Raw genomic sequence first — 19,044 nt, forward strand, 5'->3', positions numbered from 1 at the left:
GGCTGTGATTAGGACCGAGGAGGAGGTCATGAGGGCTGAGCCCCCATGATGGGATTAGTGCCCATTAGTGACTTTCTAAAGGTCACGAGCAAGGGTGTTTCCTCTATCCGCTCGCTGCCAGCTGAGGATACAAGATGTCCGGAGAAGCAGTCCAAGAGACGGCCCTCCTGGGAACCTGAGCACGCAGCCACTCTGATCGCAGACCTCCAGCCTCCAGGACTGTGAGGAATACATCTCCATTGTTTACAAGCTCCCCTGTCTACGCTCTTTCTTTACAGAGGCCTGAATGGACCAGGACTGTGCTAACCCACAATTTTCTTTGTGTTACCCCGCTTAGAGGTCACGGGGCTTCGAGTCAACGTGTGGATGTCTGCTGTCAGTTTTTGGAATATCTTCTGCCATTGTCTTTTCAAATATTACTCCTGTTCCATTTTATCCCCCCTCGTATTCCGAGTGTGCACATGTCAGAACTCCATGCTACCTCTCCCATGCCCGTTACTCTCTGTTTACTCTCTTCCTTCTGATATTTTCTGCCTCACTAAACCTCTCTTCAACTGTGTCTAATCTGCAGAAAGATGGACTCTTTGAGCTCTTTCTTTCGTCTGTTACATTTTTCAGTCATAAACGGCTCAGTTCTTTTTTATTCTTCTAATCCTCTGTCAAAAGCTTGTCTTCAATGTGCTTGAACACAGCGAGTGCAGTTATTATCACATCTGTCTGATAAGTCCGTTACCTGGAGCCACTCTGTCACCTGGAGCCATTAAGGGTCATTACTGTCTTCTGTATCTGACTTTTGTGTACCTTGTCCCATCCCCACGGGTGCTCAGTGACTTTTAGCCGAGCGCTAGACATTGTGTGTAAGAGAAGACGGGGATAATTTGAGGCTTACTGAGATACTTTTCACCAGAGAAGATTTACATTTGCTTCTTGCGGGTGGTGAGGGACATCAGCCACACGGCACGACCTTAATCCATGTACAGAGGGTGACCTCATTCAAAGGTTGGCATTGGTCTCTGTAGGGACTTACCAACTAAGTGACTCAGTGTCTCACACAGACCCTCCTCCCTGCCCCTGGGCACCCCCCTGAGGAGGGTCCAGTGGCTGTGACGGGCACAGGACCACAGGACTCTGGGGGATGGGGCCGTGCTGATGACAGCAATGAGCCCTGTCCTTGTGGCAGGGGCTGTCCAGAGACTGCGATCCGCATGAACTCACATTATCTCACATAATACTCATGACAACCCTACTGTTATCCCATTTTCCAGAGTAGGAAACCTCCCAGAGGTCATGTGACTCGTCCCAAAGCATCAGCCAGTAAGAGGAGCCTTGATTTAAACCTTAACCCAGGGCAGCCAGGCTCCCTATGATGCTGAGCTCAGCCGTGCCTAGGAAGCCAGTTTGCACTCCTTTCTGGAACATAATTCTCCCATGCAGCAAAGGGGCTGTGGTTGCACGGCTCGGCGTCCCTATCTGTAAAGTGGGGACAGTGACAGCACCTGCTTCCAGACGTTTTGAGGGTCAGAGGAGTGGCCACCTCTTAGGGCAGGGCCTGGGTAGGGTCCTAAAAAGTCAGGACAAGGTACCCTTGGTTTGAATGTGAGAGGAAGTGGGGTGCCATCAGGTGACGTGGAATAGAGAAGGGCTGGGTTGGGTGAGCTGCAGGGACTCTGCCTGCCACGTTTCACACACTCAGGGGTGCTGTCCCTACAGCACTTTTCAGCTGGACTCCCTAGGATGGTCTGAGCCTGGGACCCGGATTCCCAGTCCCCCCTCTGGGCGCTTGTTGGGTGGGCCTGACGTGGGGCCGGAGGGGCTCTAGTGGCGGGGACTAATTGCAATCACCTTCCAAGAGGAATCGGGATTAATTGCATCAGAAATCGCTTCATTAACACGCCTAACAAGAGGTGTCATTATGTTTTCAATTAGCGCCTTTCATCTGAGGCCTTCCACAGGCTTTGAGGAACTCCTCTGCTCACAGGCTCAGGGTTTCTGCACTGCGATCAGGGACGTGAACCTTGACCCGGCCAGCCCCTCGCCTAGAGGGAAGGGCCGCCCCAGGGCCCGCCTTGCTCACTCCTTTCTCATCGGCACTTCGTCACCATCACTCGGGAAAGAATGGGAAACCACGTCCGTCTGTCTTGGGGTCTGTAGCATCCACATGGTGAGGCTCACGAGTCTCTAGGGCGCCAGTGTTAGAAACACGTTTCCATGCCTGGTTCAGTATACCCATGAGGCATGAGGGCACCTGACCTCCTTCCCAGGTGGATCAGCCCCTCACCGAGGAGGGAGAGCTATCTGCCCCGTCACCACTTTCTCTCTCTCTCTCTGTAAGTTTATTTATTTTGAGAGAGACCGAGAGAGAGGGCGAGCAGGGGAGGGGCAGAGAGAGAGGGAGACCGAATCCGAAGCAGGCTCCAGGCTCCGAGCCGTCAGCACAGAGCCCGACGCGGAGCTCGAACCCACGGACCACGGGATCACGACCTGAGCCGGAACTGAGTCAGACTCTTAACCGACAGACCACCCAGGTGCCCTGCCGCTTTCTCTTTTGAAACGTAAACCACCTCCAGTTTGTTTAAAAGACAGGATAGGGGCGCCTGGGTGGCGCAGTCGGTTAAGCGTCCGACTTCAGCCAGGTCACGATCTCGCGGTCCGTGAGTTCGAGCCCCGCGTCGGGCTCTGGGCTGATGGCTCAGAGCCTGGAGCCTGTTTCCGATTCTGTGTCTCCCTCTCTCTCTGCCCCTCCCCCGTTCATGCTCTGTCTCTCTCTGTCCCAAAAATAAATAAACGTTGAAAAAAAAAAAAAAAAAAGACAGGATAAACAACACACAGGTCCCTGTTTTCCCAAAGTGGGTTCCTTGGCACACCCGTCTTGCAAGGTGTTCCAGGAAGAGGGTTCCCTGATCAGCCGGCCTGGGAAGCTCGAAGACGGCCTGCCCCTGGGGCTCTGGGTAAATCTACAGAAAGGCATCTGACCAACTTGGTTTAACCCTCTGCTTCCCAGGGCCTTTTCCTGAGGGACTGCCTGGGAACGCAGTTGAAGGTATGTTCTTTTCTGCTAACCCGCCGCATACATTGATTGCATCAGGATAATTCGGGGGCCCTGTTAGCTGTGAGGGTCTCAGTCCATGTTCTCCCTCTGCTGGCTGATGCCTGGGTGTCACGGGCCTGTCCCGGGGGCAAGCAAGCTGGAACTTCCCGCTCACCCAGCAGCCCCAGGCCTGAGGCCAATGCCGCGGGCAGGAGAATTTGGGGCACCCGGCGAGGCACGGAAATGCGGGGCCTCGGTTTTTAAGGCTGTCAGGAGGGCGAGAGCCACGTATCAAACCAGGCCTGTGCACCTGCCCGCGAGGCCAGCGTCCCTCGGGAAGGTCGACCGTCCGATGGTCCTCTTGGGCAGACACAGCCGGCCGCGTGTCCCATGCTCAGGGGACTCTGCAGATGCTGTGCCACAGTGACCTCAAGGAGAGGAGGGAGGCCACTCGCCAAGCCCCGCGTGGGGCCACATCTTACCTTGTGTGCCGGGCGCGCAGACGAGGGCTGGGCCACCAACAGCCGCACCACGGCGTCCCATCGCTCGGCCGTCTGGCCGTCCCACGCGGTCACGGTGAAGGCCACCTGCTCGGAGGGGATCCGCAGCTCCCGGGTGGCAAAGACGGTCCCGTCTGCCCTCACTTTGAAGTCCACGCTGTTGGTCTCATACTGGGTCCCCTTGGTCCCCAGACAGCTGCTGAACGAGACTGCAAGCGGAAAGGAAGACAGGGTCAGGACCAGCCCGGTGCGCAGGGGGGCGTCACGGGCGCTCACGTGGCTGCACCTCGACAGCGGGTCTCCTGATGCGCAACACGGGGGAAAACAATGATTTAAAACCGACTTCTTGACCTTCAGGGAACGTGCTTTCTCTCTACCCCCAGGGAAGGGGCGGCCGGCCTCAGAAACACCACCTCCCCCGTCACCGCGTCTCAGTCCACCCCGAGTCCGGCCGTTAGAGGCGCCACGGGGATGCTCTGCCCGCAAACACTCCCTCGTCCGACCCCACTCACTGCCTGCAAACCTCGTGCCCCCAGCATCCGTTTCCTCAGCCCGAGGACTCTGGGTTTGGGGAAGGAGTGGGCCAAAGCGGTGTTCTGAGTGAGGCCGCGATCTGCTGTGGTCTCTGGTGCGTGTCTTTTCTCAGGGACCCCACCCGACCCCCGCGCGCTGTCAGGGCGGCTGGGCCGGGTCCGGGGCCGGCGGCGGCCTTCGGGTGACCCGGACGCCCGGCGGCTGAAGCAGCCCGCACGCTGACGCTGTGGCCTGTGCCCGGCTTTGCTTCCCGACCACGAATCAGGCACCGAGGTGCCCGCCCCTCCTAGCGACTCCGTCGCCGGTCATCGTAGCCCCGCGTGGGAAAAGGCACCTCGGGAGCCGTGCGTTCGCTGGGACCACATCAGCGCGGTTTTTTTTTTTTTTTTTTTTACACGACTGCTTCCGCCACCGCCGCCACGGTAGGTAAATTATGAGGCGCCAGCAGCCAGTGCCGCATTCTGCTGATAGAAACAATGGATAAAGTTACGTAGTATTTATAAAAACGTGGGTCTCTCAGCAGTTACGGCGGGAGCAGTGCTTTTTTAAGCAATTTCACTGTCACCGCTTACGTGATTTAATTACTATTTATTCCAGAAACTAAAAAAAGCATCTCACGGTTACAGTGGATAACGCGTTTCTCCCCTGCGTTCACCTCGTATTGTTGCTTTGCCTTGAAAGCATAAATAAGGCACTCGCTCCGTCATCTCACGTGCTTCACCTGAGACGTCCCCCCCAGTCACCACGCCTCCCACTTGTGGGGTGCGAATAAAAATGTTTTCAAACAGGACGAAGCCAGGCGTTTGCACCCGGGCTGGCCCGAGGGCGGGAGGGTGTGCTTGGGCTCCGGGGGTGGGGGGGGCCGCAGAAGGTGAGGGCGCCGGGGGCTTGGGTGGCTTGTGGCTCCCCAGAAACATGTCCCCCAACGGGGGGATAACGGAATTTCATTCCAAGTGACAAGAAAATTCCAGACTGCTCTTAACGGTACCATTCGCAAGCAAATTAAAATCAGCCGCAAACTCAGCTGGATCAATCATTCCTGACACCCAATTGTCACTGACAAGGATACAAATGACAGCCCTGGGAATGTTGGGAGATTAGCACAAAATACATAAATAAGCCCCTTTGTTCTCTGAAAGCAGATATGTAGCAACGCTAACGGAACTGGACAGCGACGGAGGGTCGGCATTTCTTCAAGACTGAAGGGCGATGCTGTGGCATCCAAACACCGTCAGAGAGTGTGGGCGAACTTAAGGGAGAGTTGGTGTGGCCCCAACGGGAAACGCAGAGTGCTGTCCCCAGGGGCCCTTCGGACGGCGCATGTCCCCAGGGGACGGGGGACCCTCCGGGACACCACAGGTGCCGCCACGCAAGGCCCTGTGACGTGCAGCTTGCCAGCAAGCAAGCCCTTGGGGTAAACGGAGGGCTGCCCCACACGGGCGGCCACGCGACGCTCGTGGGTGTTAGAGGCGGACGTGTTTCCGGTCTGACAGGGCCCCGGCCGGTCCCCACAGAGCAGTGCTGTGAGTCCTGGAGAGGCCGTGCCTTTCCGTGGGCACCCTTTTGGGCACACGGAGAAACCTGGCGATAGCCATGCGTCACCTGGCCTGCCCTCTGGGAGGGGTCGCCCCCACGACCACGGTGCTTACGGGGGAAGGGGCACGGCCTGGAACCCCCGGACACCGGCACGCAGGGCCGGGAGCCGCAGGGGGTTCGGTCTCCAGACGTCAGGGCTCTGGAGAGGCAGCTCCGCGTGGCCCGGAGCATCTCTCCTGTCGACCCTCGGGTCAGGGTGCTGCCTGGCGCCTCGTGCCCGCCAGCTCCTGCGCAGGCCAGGCCAGCATGGGGTTCTGAGAATGGCCTCCACCCTGGCTGGGTTTCCAGGCTGGCTCGGGACAGACACCCAAGCTGCAGGTTTCTGGCGGGGTCCTCCCACACCCACCCACCCCGAAGGCACTGGACCCCAGGCCCGGGCCAGCCCTCGCCCCCTGCCCCTTGCCGTGCACCACCCCGTTCTGCCTGGGAGAAGCCTTTTGCTTCTTGCCCGTATCCACCTGGACGGCCACGCATGTGAGGGCAGGGCCGCCGTCCTGGCTTCCCACTGTGTCCCTGGGGCTGAGGACAGTGCGGGCACAGAGTCGCTATGACAGGAGGCGAGGCCTCCCCACAACGCTCCCCGCCCTGCCCCGGGCAGCTAGGGGAACGGCCAGGGTCAGTCCAGAAAGAATGTAAAGTCCCAGGAGATTGTGTCAGAAACGTTTCCCTCGATGTTGATACAACCAACAAACGCAGAGAAACTCCTGCTCGGAGTAGATTTGGGTTGCACGTCCATCCTGCTTCAGGCCGGGGCTTTCTGGGAAGGGCCCCCTCAGCTGGACGCCGGGTGGTCTGCTGGGCACGGCCGCTCCCGCTCCAGAGGAAGGCACAGCTGGCGGGCGGCATCGTCCCCATTCTGCAGATGGGGACACTGAGGCCCGGAGACGCTTCGCACCTTCTCGAAGCGGCAGGAGGGGGAGATGGGCTCTGCGGGCTCCCGGACGCCGCCCCAGGGAGACCCTCCTAGTCCGGCTCTGTGTGTATCTCGAGCACCAACTGTGCTGCTGGGGTGGTACCTGCACCTGGCCGCTGGGGCTGCGGCCCCCCCAGGCCCCCGGGAGGCCTGAGATCTGCAGGTGGGAAGGGGGTCTACAGCACTAGCCCCTCTGCCTCTGGGACGGGCGGCCCAGCACTACCTGCGAGGGGAAAGTCGCCCCTGGGGAAAGGGCGCGTTCCCTCCCACCCCAGAGCCCCCGGGACCCCTGGAGGAGGCCTGCTCTGGAGCTGCGTCCTCCTGTCCTGGGCGGCGACGCAGGATCGTCCCCCTCCAGCCCCGACCTGCTGCACGCGTCTCTCTAGGGCTTGCTAATTACTTCCATTAGTTTTAAACAAACCTGACGAGAGACAGGAGTCCTGAGAGACATGAAAACCAATAATCTAAGTACAGACAGCCACGGCCCCACGGCCGGCTCCCCCGGTGGCAGCCTGGCCCGCACAGCCAGCGTGGCGGGGGGGGGGGGGCTGGGGAGTGGGCCCTGGGGGCAGGACTCGGGCGGGCTGCCCGCCCCAGGATCTTCCCCGGTGAGCGCCTGGCCGACCCTGTGCCACCAGAGATCACCAGTGCCACGTGTGCTGCGGGGAGGCTGTGTGCATGGCCACGTCCACGTCCACGCCCGTCCGGGCCCCTCTGGGGTAGGGCCTGAACCCAGGTCTGCGCTTGACAAGCAGCGGCCTGAGCATCTGGCTCTGTCCCCGCTGTGGCCGGGATGCGCCTCACCAGGCACAGGACAGACCGGTAAGTGCCCGCTTGTCTTACGTGGTGGCCCAGGGGAGCAAAGGCTCTCAGCCAAGGACACGCAGGGTCGCCCATCCCATAAACATCCGTGGCCTCCTGGTGCCTGGCACTGGGGCTACCCGGGCACAACAGAGTGGAGGCTCGTGCGCGGGTGGGTGGAAAATGACAGCTTGGCTGGCTGAGGCACACAGGCTGCTGTGTGGGCCAGTAAGGGGGCCCCAGACCAGGCTGGGGGTCCCCAGGGTGCCGATGGGAGCCCAACAGGATGGGTGGGGTCAGCCAGCACTTGGGGTTCTGACCCCGTGGATCTGCGTCCACACCCGGGGCCCCGCTGCCCCTCCCCAGCCGGAGGTGTGGACGCAGCAGCTCTTGGCGTCTGGCTGTGGAGGCAGGCGGGGCCTGGACAGGATGCATCTGATCTTCAAGCCCATGTTCTGTCCCGGGAAGAGGCCCAGGGAAGAGCGTGAGCTGGTGCGTTCACCACCCGCCAGCGTCCCCCCTGCTCCTGACGTGAGTGTCAACACTTAGCCAGTGGCAGCTGCGTCTGACCCCTGGCTGGACACTGGGGGCGGGCTCAGCACCAGAAAACGCGCCGAGTGTCCTGAGGGATTTCATTGCTGTGGCCGCCTCCCTGCTCCCCTCCCCTCGCCAGGAGGTTGGCAACACAGAGCGGAGTCCGATCGGCCTTCCGGGCTTGTGGTCCCCCCGCTGGGACGCTGCCGGTCCACATAAAGGGCAGGCATGCACCTGCCCGGCCATCTGTCACGGACGCAGGTTCCCGTGTGCCGTGTAAGTGTCAGTATCTGCCGTCCTGGTCCCCCTCGGAGGGCCTGTTTGAGTGGTTGGTGGAGTTTCCGTGGCCCCCCTGCCTGCCCTACCCTCCCGGGACCCGCATGGAGTCTATGGGAAGGCGCTGCCCCACGCTAAAGGTGGCTCTGAGCACGCGGAGCTCACGAGAGTAACCCCACTCACTCATTCTAGTACCAGAAACAATTCACTTACAGATACAACAGACACCAAAGCCAAACACAGTCGCTGCCAGCTAGAGGTTAGGGTGTGGGGTGGGTCAGAAACGAACCGAGTCATTACATCAGAAAGTTAACACTCCCAAGGGAAGCATGCCGGTGGCGAAGGAGAGCCTGACCCAGACTTGGTGGGGCGGGGAATGCTTCCCCTACGATTTGAGGGATGACACAGCTCCTGTGAGGCTTGGGCAGGCCACACCGGCAATATGTGCAAAGGTCCTGTGGCAGAGGCAGCGCGGGGTCTCGAGGACCCCAGAACTAGCATGACTGTAGCAGGGGCTGTGGCAGGGTGACCGGAATGAAAACAAGCGGGCAGGGACCAGCACAGGCTGAGGGAGGTGCTTGCAAGGGATGCCCAAAGCCTCTCAGAGTCGGCTGAACTAGGACACCCCCCCTCCATAATCCACGCAGGATCAGTAGAGCTCTGCCCCAGGAAGGAAGGGCCACCTGCCACTCAGCAGCCTCTGGAGCTGAGGGAGTGTCCTGAGTGGACGAGACACCCCTTTTGGGGGCCAAAGTGAAGAGAGGGTTAGTGTTTTCTGGCCATAAAAACGGCCCAGTGAACCGAGCTAGGCATCCGCCACTGTGACTTCAGAAGCATGTCCTCAAAACCTAGCCACAGAGTGGATCACAGGACCCCGAGCAGAAGGCCCCAGAACCCACTGCAGACACGTCTGCTTGGGACAAGAACGCCAAGAGCCAGGAACAGAAGGAGCGAAGGAAGAGGGAAAGAGCAAGGACTGTGGGCGAGGGTCCCTCCAGAGGGGACACACGAACCAGGGACACCGCGCAGGGAGGTGCCACAGGGGTGGGAAATGAGGTCGTCCCCACGGGACCGTAGGACCCACCCCACCCTGGTCCTGGGGCCCCCGAGGGGGCCTCTCATGGGTCATCCATCCAGCTTAAATAGCCTGCTGACTACGAGGCCACCTGGGGACCGTGACCACTGGCCTTGCCCGCGGAGGGCTGCCCGCAGAGCCAGAAGGCAGACTGGTGGCGCCCGGGGCTGGGGGAGGAGGGCGGGAGTGGCCGCTAACGGGTGCAAGGTCTCTTTCGGGGCGGTAAAAAGTGTTGGAACTACGTAGAGGTGACGGCCACTCATCACCGTGACCCTCCTGAGCGTCACTATTCACTGTGAAATGGTGAGATGTATGGTCTATGAGTTCTGTGTCAATGAAAACCAGCTCCTGGGGCTCCCTGAGTCCCCAGGTCCTGGCTGTGGGACTGCCATGGAGAAAGACCTCCCTAGAAGGGCCCGTCCTTCTCCCACAGAGGCCTGAGGACCAGCCCGAGGCATGTGGCCCTCCCCCACAGCCCTCCCCCTTCCTGGCCCCAGCTCTCACCGTCTCGGCCCCAGGCACAGACCAGGGTGCTCATGGGGGTGCCGGGGGCAGGAGTGCTGAGAACGGTGCACGGTGTCACAACTGCACACAAAGTGCAGACACCCGGGTCCCAAGTGAGGGGCAGGGAGGGCACTCGGGGGTGCAGGGACGCTTCCCGAAGGAGGCCACGTCTCAGCTCGAGCTCCAGAAGCTCACTGGCATCGCTGCCTAAACAGACAGGAGTGAGCTGCGTGTGCCCGCGTGTGGGATGTCTGCACGACGCTGGGAGAGCTCAGGGCTCCAGGTGTTTCTAGAATTTCCTGGGAGTGTCACCGACCCACAGAATGTCCGCACCACAAAAACGAACTACTCCGGGCCCTCACCGTAATGCGAAGCGGCCTCTACGTGCCGGAAGACGGTTAATTATGTTTTAGAACGCATTCGTTTATTCGAGTGACCCCGCGAGCCCTACTGACCCCCTTACAAGATGCCCTTGTTCTGCACACGGGCCCCGGGCGCTTTCAGCGCTCCGTTAATCGACGCCCCGACACTCGGTGTGCCGCCTCTCTCATTTCTCCAGGATGGTGCAAAAACCTGAACGGCTCATCCCTCCCCGGCCCGGCCCCGCTGGCTCACAGCAGACGTGTGCGGCCACGCTCGCCCGGCTGATGCAGAAAACGCGCCGGTGAAAGGAAGCCCGTCACCCCTCCTCGAGAGGCTCCACATTTAACCCTTTACCCTCATCACTTTTAATTGCTCCTCCGTGGGAAGAGGGGGGCACGCCGGGAACCGCGGGCGAGGGGCGCGCGGTTCTGCCTCGTCTACGGCAGCGCCCGCCTGACACTTACGGAGAGGCCGTGGGCTGTGCCTCCACTGGAGAACTGCGTTGTGCTGATGAGACGGGGCCCTTTTGATTCTTCTCCTTGTTAGGTGAGCCGAGAGAGATCAAATGAGCCAGAGGCGAGCTCGTAGCTGGGACAGGGCTGAGGATAACTTCACCCGATAGAGTCGGCCTGCCTGCCTCCCTCCCTTCTCTCCTTCCCTCTGCCTACCCACCCACCCACCCTTCCTTCCCTCCATACCCCCTCTATCTATCCATCCCACACTCACTGCACCTCTATGGTCAGGTACTGGGGAGCCAGAGGAGGTCAGGGCAGCCTGGGGCCACAGGAACTTGGGGGGAAGATCAAGGTGGGAGAGGAGGTTGTGAGCAGGGGCCCTGGTGGGGGCCACTCTGTGTCGAGGGCCCCACGGATACCTCTTCTCCCGCCGATTCTCCCCAGCGAGCCCCCACCGCCCCACCCAGGGACCCCTGCCTCAGGGGTGTGAGCTGAGGCTGCAGCTGAGGGCTCAGCGAGGATGGCCAAGCAGTCACCCCCAGCCCCACTCGGGGCTCAGCTCCCACCACTTCCTCCAGGTGAAAGCCCTGCCCCACAGGGGCGGCACAGAGGCCAGCCGGCTGGATGCCCAGGGCTGTGCTCACCCCACCAGCCCCCCGGCCCCTGACAGAGAACCTCCTCCCTGCTGGCCAAACGCTCCAAGCACTGGGCCTTGGCACACAGGCTCCCCTTGCCCGGAACATCCTTCACCGCCACGTGAGCCTCCTCCAGGGCGTCTTCCCGGATTCATCTCAGCTGCTGACCCCTCTCTCTCAGAGCTTCATGCTCTCCAGTGGCTTCCCAGGGTCAGAGGCCGTGCGACGTGCACCTGTCTGCCCCCACGGACGTCTTTAGGGTTGCTGGGGCACAGGGATAGTAAAAAGCAGAGGGATGTTTGGCGGGTTTTGTTAATGTGGGTCATGCGTGTTGGCGGTGCCTGAGCGGGACCCCCGCTAAGAAGGGGCTGCCTCACAGGCCTCACGTCTGCCGCTGCCCCTGCGGCCTCCGAACGCACGGGGGCCTCACTGAAACCTCAGGCAACCGGGACCTTTGCACGTCCTTCCGGGCTGTTCTCTGACCCATGTTTTTAAACACAGACACGATGTTGCACATGCCCCTTCGACACGGGCCCACGACCACGGTGCACAGCAGAAGCGGGGTTCCTGTTTGTGGGGTGCAGGAGGCTGGGTCATGGAGCCTGTGTGTCCACCACTTGCAGTCCGGGAAGCCTGTGCCCCACGGGCTGACGCCCGGGAGCAATCGGCCTGCACGTGGCCACCCGCAGATGTGCCGGAACCTGGCGAGGGTGCCTCGGGGCCAGGACGGAGTCCGGGGACCCGCGGCCGGTCGTCTTGTCCTCTGCCACCGTCTTGCCCCGGCCAGATTCCCGAAGCAGCCGTGTGTTCACGGAAATTGGCAAAGTGTCATTTGCAGCAGAGTGCGTGTGAACCTGCTGACCTTCTCCACAGCGGGTGCCCCGTGCCAAGCCCTGAACTGTGCGAGGGAGGAAGTGGGGAGACAGGCAGGCCCCCCGTGCAGATGGCTGGCGCACGTCACCCGGGAGGGCATGTCCTGGACACGTGAGCTAGGCGTTCATGGGCTAGGTCGTGCCCCTCTCACTGCAGATGTCCTAGTGCCGGGAGTCCCCTGCTGCCCTCCACGACGCCACCTGCGACCTCACGAGCACCAGGAGAACCCACACCTCGGAGGACACGTCCATGAGGTGAGCACTGTTGGAACTTCGACGGGGCCTTTTGAACTTTAAATTGATGTGAGGGGCGCCTGGGTGGCTCAGTCGGTTGAGCATCCGACTTCGGCTCAGGTCATGATCTCACGATTCGTCAGTTCGAGCCCCGCGTGGGGCTCTGTGCCGACCGCTCGGAGCCTGGACCCTGCTTCGGATTCTGTGCCTCCCTCTCTCTGCTCCTCCCCCACTCACACTTTGTCTCTCTCTCTCTGTCTCTCGCTCATTCTCTCTCTCTCAAATACAAACAGAAACGTTATTTAAAAACAAAAACTTTGAATTCACGTGCATTCAAATCAAGTGCGACCCTTCCTCCCTGGCCCTTGGCCGTCACAGCTGCAGGCCCCCAGCTGGGTGACGCTCGACCCCTGCACCTGCCACCCCGTCTGGGACGCCCGCCCTCCGCTCCATCTGTAGGGTTCCGATGAGAGCCGGAGCCTCCGCCTGCTCAGAAGACCCTAACCCTCCGCCACAGACACAGGCCCCGCAGACACGGGCCCCTCCGCCCTCCCATCCCGTCTCCAAACCAGCAGCTGACAACGCAAAGCCGAGCTGATTCATTCTAAACTGGCTCAGCGCGTTATTCATGTTTGAGCATGAAAAATAACAGCCAAGCTTCCTCCGGGCACAGAATGTGTACAAGCCTCTGCCTCCAGCTTCGTAGGGGGAAGTGGGGTGCGTGCTCTCAGAGGTCCTGTGTGGGGCAAGCGTCTCCACCATCGGCCACCCGAGCTGCCCCACCTGTCCCGCTCCGTGCCGTCCGGGGCTCGGCCACCCGGGCGTGTTTCTCCCCACAACACATGCCATGTGTCTCCACGCCGTACGCGGGGATGCTCCCTCCCGCCCAGCCTTGGCCACGCTCCAAGTCCCCCCCCCCTCCCCTGCAGCTTGTGGGGGGCTGTCCTTTGTGTCCCCACAGCCGGCCACCCTGCTTGCTTCGTCTGGCTCCGGCCACGGCCGCCAGCCTGCGAGCTCGGGCTGCTGGGCACAGGGCCTGCACTCCTCACAGCGACCTCCAGGGCCGTGGTGCCCAGAAGGTGCTTGAGAGATGCTGGGGCATAAACGCACAAATCCCATTTCCAGGAGCTTCGGAAATGAATATCCAATGAACTAAGAAGCCAGGGGGAGACACATCACAAAGTGCAGGAAGCCAGTCTGACTCGGATTCCACGGCGTTCTGGAAGGGGCAAAATAAGGAGACCGTAAACAGATCAGCGGTTGCCAGGGCGGTGCGGAGGGTGGATTCGTGGCACTATGCACTCGTCCAAACCCACGGCAAGTACAACTTCAACCACGGGCTGCAGTTAACAATAACCCACCAACACTGCCTCGTGCCCACTATAACGACACCCCCCACGAACGCGAGGTGTGAATCAGGGGGGACACTGTGCGGGGGGCGGGGGAGAGGGGTGGATGGGAACCCTCCGAGCTTTGTGCTCTGTTTTCCCATAAATCTAAAACTGCTTAAAAAAACCTATTAAAAATGGATATTCACTATCCATTAGACATACCTTCTCCAGAGAAAACACGCCGTCTCAGAAATGTTAAAAATCCCATTTGGAAGCAAAACACTGGAGCCTCTCATGCCGTTTCATTTACGGCTGGTAACATAAAACCTGCCTCTCCCGCTGGGTTTCCTCGTAATGAATCGAATGCCACGCCCCAGCCATCACTGACTGTGTCTCTTCTAGGACACTCTGCCTGAGAAAAACCAGCCAAAGTGGCCACGCACGTGTGCCCTAGTCCGAGCGACCTGTTGTCCTCCAACATGCCCCCAGGCTCCATACTGCCCTCAAGGACTCTTGATGACCTTATTTCGTATTTCTGGTGCTGTGTGGAAACTGGAGGCACTTTCGGGAGAGGCAGCAGGGTGTGCGTGCGGCCCTCACGTGGGGACCCAGGGCGGGGGACCAGTCTCAGCACGGTCCTGAGCTCACGCACGGACAGCGAGTTCTCTAGGTCCAGGTACTGATTAACGGTCCTCTGTTCAAGAAAACAAAGGCGCAGGTGCGTTGGAGATGCCGACATGGGGTGGCGGAGAAAGGTTCAAGGTCTCAGGGGGGTTATTTATGCCTCAGTGCTTTCCCGGGGAGCTGTCTGAGCTCCTCATTAGCACCTCGCACTGATGCCCCGTCAGAACGAGCGTGGAGACGTCTCCAGCAAGGCGGCCCTCCCACCCTCGCAGGGGCCTGAGCAGAACGTGACGTCGGCCGGTCCCCCCACCCCCAGCCAAGCAGGGGACGCGACCGGGCCCCATTAAAACACGCCGCAGGAGGCCATCATCGACCTTAATGGCTATGACCGCTGGTGGCACCCAGCTAGGCAGGAGGGCTCGGGACGGGTGTTCTGTCCAGCGAGGGCCAGGACCGTTGCATGGGCTCTGCCCAGGGTCACCGGAGGGAGGGAGGAGGGGCCGCTCGGTCCAAATCTCCACGTGCAGGGATGTGGGAGTCGTCCTAATGGCCCCAAATGTTGGGGGTGAGCTCCAGGAAGTGGGGGTGCCTCGAGAACCCGGGAGGGGTGGCTGTCCCCGTCTGGACCTCTGCTTTCTCGTCCAAGGTTCTGGGAGCCCATGTGGAGAAAAAGCGGTGATGTTTTGACCATTAAGAAAAGAAGGGTATGTTTTATTGAACATGTGAAAGCAACGTTTCATGAACTGTCACGAAGGAACATTTTGTGAATATTCATTCGTTCGTTCATTCACTCACTCAGGCCCCTGCCAGGCGCCAGGAGCACGTGACCTCGCCGAACCCTCACAAACCCGTAATGAGTCCTGGGATTTTCCGTTTCACAGGAGTGAAGCTCAGAAACACAGAGGGTCACTGGACCCCGAGGTCCACGGCCAGTGAGTGGCAGGGCCGGGGCTGAGGGGGGCCCCCAGCTTTGCTGCTCGCCTGACCCCCAGCCACCAGGAGCGCCCCCTTCCCTGTCCTTCCAAACGTGATGGCGGTCATTATAGCGTTAACGGCAGCTTCTGTGTACAGAGTTCTTACCGCCTGCCAGGAAATGTGCCAAAGTCAACACCCAGACCACCCCCCTCACGCTGCAAGTGCTGAGGCAGGGACAGTGGTCACCCCAGTTTACAGACAAGCTCCCCAGGGAACAGACACCGGTCATGGCCTCTGCCTTCAGGAGGCGTCCGCCGGGCTGGGTGTCCCGGGACGTGTGGCACAGCTGCCACAGCCCAGGCGGGGCTCGCCGGACAGCTTGGCCCCACCGACGGGAGCCCGGCACCCGGGGCCCACGCAGGCCTGCGGCTGCGAGAGGGGCGGGTTTGGGGCTGCACCCCCCTCTGGGTTTACGAGTGCCCTCGTGCAGGGCCGGGGGCTGGGCTCTTGTCACACACTGAATGCCACATGCGTGAGGTGGTGAGAAAGACCTGGAGCTGACAGCCAGGGCTCAGGGGAGCCAGGCCCGGGGGTGCCCTTCACGGCCAGGAAACAGGACCGACTATTTTTAGAACCGCCAGCCTCCCTCTCATTAGCACCTTCACATCAGGACCGAGCTAATGAAATCACTCCCCGCTAAGGCCCAGGTAGAGAGATGGCCCTCTTTCCTGTCCCCAGAGGCCACCTCCCCCGCCCCGCCCCAAGTCCTCTGTGCAGAGGGGGGAGCCCGCCAGAAGGGGCGCAATTCCCGATGACCTGCAGACCCGCTTTATAATTTTACTCCATTTCACCAAAAGGGCAGTTTGGGGCTGTGGGTTTTTTTTTTTTTTTAATTTTTAAAAAAATTTTTAATGTTTATTTATTTGTGTGTGTGAGAGAGAGAGAGAGAGAGAGAGCGAGCATGAGCGGGGGAGGGGCAGAGACAGAGAGAGACACAGAATCCGAAACAGGCTCCAGGCTCCGAGCTGTCAGCACAGAGCCCGACGAGGGGCTTGAACTCAAAAACTGCGAGATCAGGACCCGAACCGAAGCCGGACGCTCAACCGACTGAGCCACCCAGGCGCCCGTGGGGCTCTGTTTTAAAGGCATTCCTCTCTGGTCGACTCACCCATTCACAATTTAATTCCTTCTTCTCAAAGCTCCCACGGAGCTGTTCCAGACACCTGAGGAGCATGTGGTCTCTGAGGCCCCTGGGAGGTTTGGGGAGGTGGCCCCACTGACCATTCATGAAGGGCTGTGATCCAGGGGAAAGTCCGGCTCTGAGTGTGGGGCCGGCTGTCCTGCCGGGAAGGCCTGCGGCCACCACGGCCCCCGTGGGCCATCTGTGGGACGGGTCCTACCGTCTGTCCACCCTGCCCGTCTGCGTGCTGAGTGGCCTGGCTCGAGTTCCCATGCTGCCTCCTTCCAGAGCCTCTGTTCTCCAAAGTGGGGAGATAGTAGGCAAGGCCACGTCTGATCTCATGGTGCCCCCATTCTACTGGAAGGGACAGAAAACAGGATGTCGTGGGGCAGCTTAGGGGGCGCTCAGAGCTACAGAGAAGAGTAAGACAGACAGGGCACCGAGGGGCGGGGACAGTCAGGAAGGCCCTGGGCTCGGAGACCAGGAGCAGGGGGCGGGGGGGGGGGGGGCAGGGGGACACACACACACGGGTGCACGCGCACACTTAGGGTTCACATGTGCATGCGTGTGCTCTCCCTGCAGACAGGGCCCCTCCTGAGCTGGATGTCTGCATGGGACGGACGGGACAGAAGAGAACACGGGACTACTCCCCAACTCATCCACGCCCCAGATGCGCCAAAGAGCATTCTCTCCTGGGTCTCTTCACCCCTCTTTTTTTTACATTTATTTATTTGAGAGCAAGAGAGAGCACGAGCAGGTTGGGCAGGGGCAGAGAGAGAGAGAGAGAGAGAGAGAGAGAGAGAGAGAAAGAGAGAATCCCAAGCAGGCTCTGGGCCCCCAGCGCACAGCCCGATGCTGGGCCTGAACCCACGAGCCATGAGATCATGACCTGAGTCGAAATCAAGAGTCGGACGCTTAACCGACTGAGCCACCCAGGCGCCCCTGGGCCCTTGTAAATTAAAAACGCACAAATAAACAAAACGTGCTTAACCCTCTGCCCTTGGCTGCAGACGTTCACACCAGGAGGAGAATTTAGAGGCACAAGGGAACCCTCCAGGTCCTGGCCCCACTGTGCACCGCACCAACCACACGCAGCCCCCGCGGTGTGGGATAAGCCCACTTGTTCGTCCTGTGACGCGTGGGACGCCGGACGTGTGTGTCAGGAAAGGCCACTGCGACTCAGAAAGCAGGCTGTGAGGCTGCAGGGGGCAAGGGCGTCCGGATTTCGCAGGGGCGCGTCCTCCCCCCACCGCCAAGAGCTGGAAGCCGGAGGACTTCTCCCAGTGGCTCTCAGCTCACAAATCCTGAAGCCTCGGGGTTCTGAGCGGGGCCCCGACCGAGTCTGGGTGGGCCACGAGGGTCTGGGCTTCTCCGGGTGCCCGCCGCCACACTTGCCCGGCACCTCCTGAGGTTGGGCTCGTCGGGGCTGAGTGTCACCACGGACCTGAGCTTCACCGGCCTGCTCCCTCTATAAATACAGCTGGGCTGCTGGCCAACCATTTTCCTAAAGTAAATAAAAAGGAACTCAGGAAAGGCAAACACATTTCTCCCTTCTCTCAATCACGCAGACGGCCTAGACCTCCATCTCCATGTCTCATGTCATCAGACCTTTGTGTCCCAGGTGTATTCACACCATGTGGGCTTTGACGCGTGTGGGGACCCCCTTGGGACGAGCACACCTTGGGGTGGCTGCAGGCCAAGGGCGGAAACATCTGGTCTGTCCCCCGTGCCCATGCCTTCCGCGGGGCTGGGCAGGCCTTCAGAAAAGTGCAGACTTGCTCTCAGGAGTCTCAGGGTGCAGGGGAGGGAGCCGACCACCTCCCCTCAGGCCCACAAATACACTGAAAATGGTGGCCTGTTAGGAGTTCCGTGGTGCCAGGTACCAGGAGAGCCCCAGAAGGGGGCTGATGTCCTCATGGAGGGGGAGCCTGGACGGGAAAGCAGGAGCCAGTCCGACCCTGGGGCAGAGGGGGACAGCCCCATAGAGGCCACGGGTCCACCTTGCCCTGGGCCCATCTGGGGCCCCACCAGGCCCTGGGGGTGTCATGAAGGGGTTCTTCAGAAAAAATGGGGCTCCTTCCAGGATGGGCCTCTGACCACACCTGGGGCTCTGCGAGTGACTGGGACTTGGGGACATGTTTACCAGGCTTATGACCAGAACTGCTCAGTGGTAAGGGCTGAATTGCCCCCCAACACGGACTCATGGAAGCATCCTCTTTGTCAGTCAAGGGTCACCCCAAAGAAGCAAAGAGCTCGTGTAGCTCGTGGTCCTGATCCAAATCCTGTTTCTAAAGGAAGCAAAGGAAACCACTGCACATTCTTTTTTTTTTTTTGCCTTAAAAAAAAAATTTCTTTAAAGTAATCTCTACACCCAACGTGGGGCTGGAACTCAGGACCCCGAGATCAAGAGTCATATGCTCTACCGACTGAGCCAGCCGGGTGTCCGGCCACACACTATGCGTCACATCATTGTCCAAGGCAGGTCTGAGGAACATGGGCCCACGGCTAGTGGGGGAGGGGCAGGGACATAGTTTTGCATCTGTGACAGTGGTCACTCTGTGTCTGTCTGGGACATTTCCAGTGCAGGTTAGAGCAAGGCGAGGGTCTGGGAAGTCCTGAAAGGTCAGGAGATCTGCATAATATGAGAGCTGGGGATTCAGGGTGCATCAGTCAG

The 19,044-nt window shown here is 60.2% G+C and overlaps 1 protein-coding gene across 2 annotated transcripts in view; it reads right to left on the reverse strand.

The window, feature by feature from the left end:
- Nucleotides 1-19,044, reverse strand: part of CDH4 (cadherin 4) — a 542,698-nt gene that overhangs the window by 151,914 nt on the left and 371,740 nt on the right. For both annotated transcript variants that reach the window (XR_006702995.1, XM_045444030.1), the window contains exon 3: nucleotides 3,511-3,737. Coding sequence is in view for 1 of the 2 variants with exons in the window: in XM_045444030.1 (XP_045299986.1) it covers nucleotides 3,511-3,737 (227 nt within the window). In the remaining variant the exon portion in view is untranslated. The remainder of the gene's footprint in view (nucleotides 1-3,510; nucleotides 3,738-19,044) is intronic.

This window comes from Leopardus geoffroyi, chromosome A3 (assembly GCF_018350155.1).
Source record: "Leopardus geoffroyi isolate Oge1 chromosome A3, O.geoffroyi_Oge1_pat1.0, whole genome shotgun sequence".
NCBI lineage: Eukaryota > Metazoa > Chordata > Mammalia > Carnivora > Felidae > Leopardus > Leopardus geoffroyi.